This window comes from Nicotiana sylvestris, chromosome 2 (genome assembly GCF_000393655.2).
Source record: "Nicotiana sylvestris chromosome 2, ASM39365v2, whole genome shotgun sequence".
Lineage (NCBI taxonomy): Eukaryota > Viridiplantae > Streptophyta > Magnoliopsida > Solanales > Solanaceae > Nicotiana > Nicotiana sylvestris.
This window is the reverse complement of record NC_091058.1, coordinates 130,488,628-130,496,948: the sequence shown is the minus strand read 5'-3', so window position 1 is coordinate 130,496,948 and position 8,321 is coordinate 130,488,628. Positions and strand designations below refer to the sequence as shown.

Genomic DNA, 8,321 nt, shown 5'->3' with positions numbered 1-8,321 from the left:
TCCGCGGTCACTTTTGTGCGGTTGCGCTGGTAGGTGAGTACGGGTCCTACTGAGTATCTATAAATAGAGACCAAGGGTCTCATTTTAACCTTTTTGCAAATTGAAAACCCAGAACCCTAATTTTACTGTTCATCTTCTTCCAAGATTGATATTATTGCTTGTGTGGATCGATTGCATTTATTCTTCCTAATCCTGGTAACATTTCATACATTCATGATTAATTACTTTCTTATTTTTATTTTATTTTCTTGCCAGTAGTCTGTAACTTCTTTCTCTTCATGATTTTCTTCGAATTGTTGGTCTAGGTTAGATTTCGTGATTAGTTTAAAGTAACTAAGGATTGGGTACCTGAGTAGGGACAAATAGGGGTAAAAATTTGAACAAAAATAGAACAAAGCATGCAACCCTAGCTTAGTCCCTGAAACTGACCCAGTGCGGCCCGCGGTCGCCTTAGCGCGGTCCGCAGTACCCTAACGCGGTCCGTGTTATACTTCTACGGGGTTCGCGATGCTTGATTGACTGAGGAACAACTTATGTCCAGCGCGACTGCAGTAACTTTTGTGCGGTCCGCGCTGGCCCACCACGGCCGCGACCCCATTTTGTGCGGACCGCGGTGTGAGATTCAGAGAACACCTTTTCTGGGGCTTTGTTCAGTGCGGTCGCCTTAGCACGGGCCGCGATGCCTCCAACGCGGCCGCACTCCTGATGGTGCGGTCCGCGGTGCCTGGTTCTGCAGCAGTGTCTGTAACAATCATTTTGTTGTCTGCAACTTTAAGTCATTCACTTGTTTCACTACCTGTGCTTCAACTAACAATGTTAGATTTGTCAGTCATGTGGTGTTCCACATGTTTAGGCAATGATGGCCGCATGGAAGTTGATTCTTGAGCGGAGCCTCATTGACAAAGACCTTCTACCCCTACACCCCAATGTGCATAGACAGTTTCAGGCTTGAGTGGGTTGAGGGTTCTTTAAAGACAATTATTTGAAGGAGAATGAGCATATGGTCAAAGAATTTTATAGCAATGTGGCCCATATCTTGAAGGGCACTAAGGTGACAAAAGTGAGAAACAAAAATGTGGTATTCACCGGAAAGGCACTGAATGAATACTTAGGGTTCAATGATGAAGATAAGTCCCTTTACAATGAAAAGTTAGCAATGGGCGAGGAGGTTCGTCCGTGGTTAGCTTCATACCTGGCAATCCCGGGTACGGTTCTAGAATGGTTACAAGCAGGGGCCAAAATACTTTGGAGAACTTTCAACTTCGAGTCTAGAGGGTGGTTGACCTTTGTGTGCAGTTGGCTCGACCCGACTACCCATGATCAGACTATTCCACTTGCCCGGGTGGTTCTTATTGCTTCAATTATGGTAGGTTATCCTATCAACGTGGGCAATGTGATGTCCCGCACCATTTTTGCAGTAGGGGTTGAGCATGGCCGGAACTACCCTTTTCCCAGCACCCTCACTATGTATTTTCGGGACTTGGAGGTGGAGAATAGACCGTTTGACGTCAAGGTCAAACCTGTGGCTCCGTTCTCCTGGTACAGTTTGAAGGGGCTAGACAACCCCAAAGATAAAAGTTACAAGCCGCCTGCCTCTACCCCAACTGGCCAGTCTGAGGAGCCAGTTGCGGTAGTGTCTTCTGTTGAGCCCCCCACAAAGCCTTCTACCATGCCTGCTGTCACCACTGATTATGATTTGCCTCCACGACCCTACTCTTCCGCTGGCCCCAATACTTCAGTTGACCCGGGGTTCCCTTCTTCCTGGACTCATTCTTTCACGGTCCATCAGTTGAGCCGCACACTAGCCAGTTTGAACAACTGGATATCAGCTGCAACATCCAAGTTGTCTACATTGTCTGCTACAGTTGAGGCCCATTCTGCACCTTCCACTGCTCAGATTCCTCAGTCCATTGAGGATACACTGAAGAAGCTCCTGGACAATCAGGAGAAGATTATGAGGACTCAGGACGCCTTGACTATGGCAGTGGATTCACATGGAAAGGCTTTGAGGGAGCTTGCCAAGGAGCACAAGAAGATGAGGAAGTCAAGGGCTTCCAAGGAGTCGGTGAGAGTGCTAAGGACTGATGTGGACAAGCTATTGGCAGACCAGATGCCTTTAGACTTGTTATTCGGGGATCCAGCCCTAGCAGCAGGAGCAGGCACCCAGGCTCTCAAGGAAAAAGAGGAAGCTCCCCAGTTCAGTTGGTGCAGTTATTGAGCTATCAGAACCACAAGAGACCCCCTCCAGTGATGCACCCATCATCTAGTCGGTTCAGGAGTAGGCCCCAGTCCCAGTAGCTGAGCAATAGGAGATCGGGAACCAGTCTGAGGTTACCGTATATATAGAGGACTTGGGGACCACTGATGATCCCCATGCAGACGAACCAGGCCTAGGGAGCTCCTATATATTTTATTTTGTTTTTGATACTTATTTGATAGTTGGCATTGAGGACAATGTGTCACGACCCAATTCCCGAACCTGGTCGTGATGGCGCCTCTCATGAAGACAAGTCTAGCCATTCAACCCAATTCATCCTTTTAAGAAATTAATTAACACAATTATAGTATAAACATGGTTTAATAATATCCAATAGCGGAAAGTATAGATAAAATACGGAAATCCAACCCAACTCAGCCCTAACCGGGGTGTCACAAGTCATGAGCTACTACAGATTTTACTAAAATTCTACAAAGTATGGAATTAGGAATGACATCTGAGATATCATAAATACAGAAGATAAGGGAGAAAACGGGTCTGCGAACGCCATGCAGCTACCTCGATAACTCCGATGAAAACTGAACAACAAAAAACTCGCTCTATGCCTCAGGAATACTTGTACCTGCACAAATTGGCCCCATTGTGTGGAGGGTTGTTGCATGATTGAGGCATTTAACCAATATGGTTGGTTTGCCTTTTACTTTCTTTCATTTGATTCATCTCTACTCTCCTAAACTTTTCCGCCATGGGATTTTCACTTTAGTAGCGAAAAGTAAGAGAGTGCTAGTTAGCCCAGAGGATAATAAGGACCGTGGCTGATATGCCAGGTTTGTTGCTGCCCCCACTGTTGGTTTAGTGGGTCAAGAAAATGTTCCATTTCCTGAGAAATGAAATATTGCACGTAAGTTTTCTTTTTACAACTTTTTCTATCTTTTCTCTCTATTTTGCTTGCTATCATTAACTTTTCCCTCTTTTTTAGCAACCACGGGAACTGGTGATGAGATTCCCAATTTTTGTGGTTTGGGAATGTTGCTCCTATGGAAGGTAGATCTTGGAAAAACTTGTCGCATAGGTTTGGTTGGAAGGTGAAAACTCATAGTAAAGGCTTTTCTCATATCTTCTTCATATTTTTATTCATCCATTCTTCAGAATTTGTTTTGATCCTTCTTTTTATCAAGATTTCCCATTCGAGATATTAGTGTCGATGCTGTCATAGCTTCCAGAGTTTCCTTGGAAAGAGCTCAAGAGATAATATTGGGTTCTTCATCGAAAAGGAAGGCCGATACGACTCAAGATTCTGAAGAATAAGAAGAAGAAGAAGAAGAAGAAGACAGAAGTTCCTTGATTAAAAGGTCGCGGGCCAGAAGGCACGTCTTTTCAGATGATGAAGCAACTCCTCCCCGTTCTACTCCCATTACCGAGCCTGTTAAAGCCACCATGGTAATCTCTGATGATGACACTCCTGTGGCAGCTCGTGACTCTGATGATCAGTTTTTTGCTCGTGGGTTTGATAGTGACAATTTGGGTTTAGTTTCTGATGAAGTACCCCTTGCCTCATTTACCATGCTTGTTCTTGTGACGTCTTCTTTACCAGTTGTAACTGTTGCTCCGCCCCAAGCTGTTTTGACTTCTTCCACAGTTCCCCCTACTACTGTCCTTCATATTGAGGTTGGTTCCTCAAGTGGAAGTGGAGTTATGAAGCAAATTATCATCGAGGTTCCAGCCGATGGTAACCTTTTGAGAAAATCAGGTCGGGCTGATGTGTGGTTGAAACCTCTGATCGGTCCAGTTGAGAAATCCAAGCTTGAGAGTCACAACTCTTGACTTGGATGAATGACATAGTGCAGTCATCATTAAAGGTATTTGTTTCTTTTCACATTTTATTACATCCTTCTTCTATTAAGGTTCTTACCCCCCTTTTTATTTAGATCAATCTTGTTGGCACAGAGATGGTGAAGAGGGTTTCCCATACAGAGTAGTTAATGCACGATTATCAAATTGAAGCGGGCAACTGGAGAGAACAATATGAAAGCCTTCAAATTGATATGGAAGTGTTAGAAGAAAGCAAGCGCACCTTAGAGAAGCAATTGAAGGTTTTATTTTCAGAGTTAGCAGTTGAGAAGGCTTCCTCAAATCAAGCTGGCAAGGATAAAAATCTCCTCGAGACATTGTTTTCTGAGCAACTCTCCAAAGCCAGTGAAGAGATTAGAGAATTAAAGGCTTTGCTAAATGAAAAAGAAATTTACGTCGGTGAACTTGTTCAATCACTTACTCAGACCCAAGAAGATCTCCGTGAGTCTTCTAATAAGGTCAGTTTTTTAGAAAGTTCACTTGCTCATCTACAAGCTTCTTATGATTCGGCCTTGGCTAAGAATGAAAAGCTCAAAAATGAGATTAATCAATGGGAGAAAGATTATGAGCTTCTTGAGGACAAAACTGTCATTGAAGTGAGTAGGGCAATTTTAAACACACGCCACGATACCCTTGTGGAGGCTAGCCAAGAGGATTTCAACTTGGATGCTGAGTTAGCCAAGATAAAGAAGACTGTTGAAAAAACTCAGCAAGGCCAAGACTTTCATTCTCTTATAGTTGATACTCTCGAGCATGTTAAAGATGATATGGGTATGGTGAATGCCCCAACGACTTCAAGCCAACTCGAACCTTCTGCTTCTAGTGACACTGCTTTAGATCCTTCTTCAGCCCCTCAGTGAAAGCTTATGAAGTGTGACTTCTTCTTCTTTTTTTTTCTTGGTGGAATGTGGTTTTAACCCTTGGTCCCATTTGAGGGTTTAGTTTTTTGAAAATGACAAGTCCCCAGACCTTTTCGGGGCATTTTGTATAAATGACAAATAGTTTACGACTAGGTTCATACTTAGTCTAAACTTTAATATTAAGAAGTTTTTGTTTTAACTTAACTGTCTTGAGCTTCTGTTTTGCTCGTTCTTGCCTTTATATTCAAGGACTTGTTAGTTAATTCGTGGGTTTATGCTTTACCCTTTTTGCATTTTTTGTTTTATAAATACTTTATTAACTTCATGGATGTCTGAATCAAACATAAATTTTATAAAAGAGGGCCCTTTTTATACTTGATACTTAATGAAGAAGACGTCTCAACTTCATAATGGTATAAATATACGAAAAAGAAATAGGAACATACATGTTTCTTGAAATAACTTTGATGAAGTTTTAATTGGAACTTTGTCAAATTTAAGTAACATCTTACATGTATTTAAATATCTTCTATAACTTTTCGTAACTATTTTTATTACAACAGATTTGCAAAAAAAAGGAAATAAAATCCAAGGATTTTTTTTAACTCATGACTAAACATTGCCTTTAACATATACATCATAAGATTTTGAAATCTATATGAAGGTTTTCTAACTGGCTTGTGTTATTGGCTCGTGACTTTGCTCTGCACTTGATATATTTGATGAGTAGACTTTTGGGCTTGACTTGAATTTAACTTGCATTCAATCTTCTTTGCCTTCTTTATACATATGTCCTATGTATATTATATAGTCCCCCAAGTATTTGAGCTTTGAAATATGAAATCTAGAGCACTTGATTACTCCTACCATGTGGTCCTTTTCCTGAAACGGAAAAACATACGGGACTCGGAGGTACGATTTTAGATAAAGACTGCTTAACCCATTTAAATTTCTATCAAAATAGTTGTAACCTTAGACCGGGAATTTATATTTTTCCACGTGTCTTGCAGGTCGTGATTCATCACTTAGTACGGGTTAGCTTTTTGCCTATCATCTAAAATCGTTAGTAAAATTTTAACAATTCAAAAATAAAATTTTAAAATGAGGGTACCAGCTCGTGGATATTTTCTCTCATTAGAAATAGTATCTCTTCAGATGAACAACATTCCAATGTGAAGGTAGAATCTTGCCATCTATTGTTTCTAGCTCGTATGCTCCTTTTCCTTGCCTTTATCTTGTGGTAGTGGACCCACGATATCCATCCCCCACTTCATGAAAGGCCACGGTGCAATGACCTGATATAATAATTATGCAGGTCTATGCATATTGTTACCGTATCTTTGGCACTTGTCACATTTAACCACAAAATTTTCCGCTTCTTCTTCCATTTTGGGCCAATAATAACTTGCTCTAATCATGGTTTTCACTAAGGATCTTCCCCCCGCGTGATTTTCACAATGCTCCTCGTATATTTCTCTCATCACATAATCTGTTTGAGAAGGTCCGAGGCATCTTGCTAGGGGACCACCGAATATTTTACGATAAAGATTGTCTTGCTTTAAACAGTACCGAGCAACTTTTTTGTGAAGCGCTTGAGCCTTTTTCTTATCTTCCGGGATAAATCCATACTGCAAAAAAGTGACAATCTCGTTCCTCCAATCCCAAGTTAAATTATTAAAATTTACCTCATTTTTGTCCTGATCAAGTACTGAATGGAATAGATGAATTACAGAAGCATTTTCATCATTTGTCACTTCCGCTGCAGATGCAAGATTTGCTAAGGCGTCTGCCTCGACATTTTCTTCTCTTGGTATCTGCACAACTTTCTAGGTTTAGAATTGCCTATCTAAATTACGTGTCTTTTCCAAGTATTGCTGCATTCTTGCCTCTCTAGTTGTGTAAGTCCCCAGCATTTGGTTAACTACGAGCTGCGAATCGCTTTTGATTACGACTTATTCTATGCCAAGCTCTCGTGCCAGTTCTAAACCTGCAATCACAACTTCATACTCTGCCTCATTGTTAGTAACAGGATGACATTTTATGGCTTGTCGTATGGTTTCACCCGTAGGTGGTACCAAAACAATTCCTAGACCTGCCCTTTTTATATTCGATGAACCATCAATGAATAAAGTCCAAATTCCTGGATTAGACCCGTTGAATACTTGTAGTTCTTTTTCTGCTTCTGGTTGCATCCCTTGGCTAAAATCGGACACAAAATCTACTAACACCTGTAACTTTATTGCAGTTCTAGATTGATATGTAATGTCATATTCACTCAATTCTATAGCCCACTTGGCTAACCTACCTGATAACTCATGTTTGTGTAATATATTACACAGGGAATAGGCAGTTACTACAAAGATGGGGTGGCATTGAAAATAAGGTCTTAATTTCTTAGATGTCATAGTTAATGCAAGTGCAAGTTTTTCTAGATGAGGATACCGTGTCTCAGTATCTAATAATGACTTGCTAACATAGTAAATTGGAGACTGTTTACCTTGGTCTTCACGAACCAAAACAGCACTCACCGCTACTCCTGAAACAGCAAGGTATATAAGTAACTTTTCCCCATCTTTTGATTTTGCGAGCAACAGTGGATTTGACAAGTATACTTTCAAATTTTTGAGTGCTTGCTGACATTCCTCAGACCATTCGAACTGTTCTTGCTTTTTTAGAGCTGAAAAGAACTTCAAGCATTTTTCTAATGATATGGAAATAAATCTTTCCAAGGCTGCAATTCTTCCCGTCAGTTTCTGTACCTCTTTTTTACTCGTAAATATATCAGGAATTTCCTCAATAGCTTTAATCTGCGCGGGATTTACTTCAATACCACGGTTAAAAATAAGAAATCCCAAAACTTACCTGATGAAACGCCAAATGCACATTTCTCGGGATTTAGCTTCATGTTGAATTTACGGAGAATCTAAAATGTATCAGACAGGTGCTGAATATGATTCCCTGCTTGTTGGGATTTGACTAGCATATCATCTATGTAGAATTCCGTGATTTTCCCTAAATGTTCTTGGAACATTTTGGTCACCAACCTTTGATATGTGGCCCCAGCGTTTTGGAGGCCAAATGACATTACTTTGTAATAGTAAGTCCCCCTGTTTATTATAAATAAAGTTTTTTCCTCATCTAGAGGATCCATTTTTATTTGGTTATACCTTGAATATGCATCTAAAAAACTTAACAATTCATGACCTGCAGTAGCATCAATTAGTTGACTATATGTGGTAACGGAAAAGAATCTTTAGGACAAGCTTTGTTTAGGTCAGTGTAATCTACACAAACTCATCATTTATCATTCTTTTTTGGTACTACTACAGTATTAGCTAACCAATTTGGATATTTTACCTCGTGGATAGACCCAATTTTTAAAAGTTTTTGCA

At 40.5% G+C, this 8,321-nt stretch overlaps 1 protein-coding gene across 1 annotated transcript; it reads left to right on the top strand.

The window, feature by feature from the left end:
• The first annotated feature begins 4,200 nt into the window (after window positions 1-4,200).
• LOC138885580 (spindle pole body component 110-like) lies at window positions 4,201-4,929 on the top strand. Its single transcript, XM_070166543.1, has one exon. The coding sequence runs from the start codon at window positions 4,201-4,203 to the stop codon at window positions 4,927-4,929; it is 729 nt and encodes a 242-aa protein (XP_070022644.1).
• The last annotated feature ends 3,392 nt before the right edge of the window (window positions 4,930-8,321 follow it).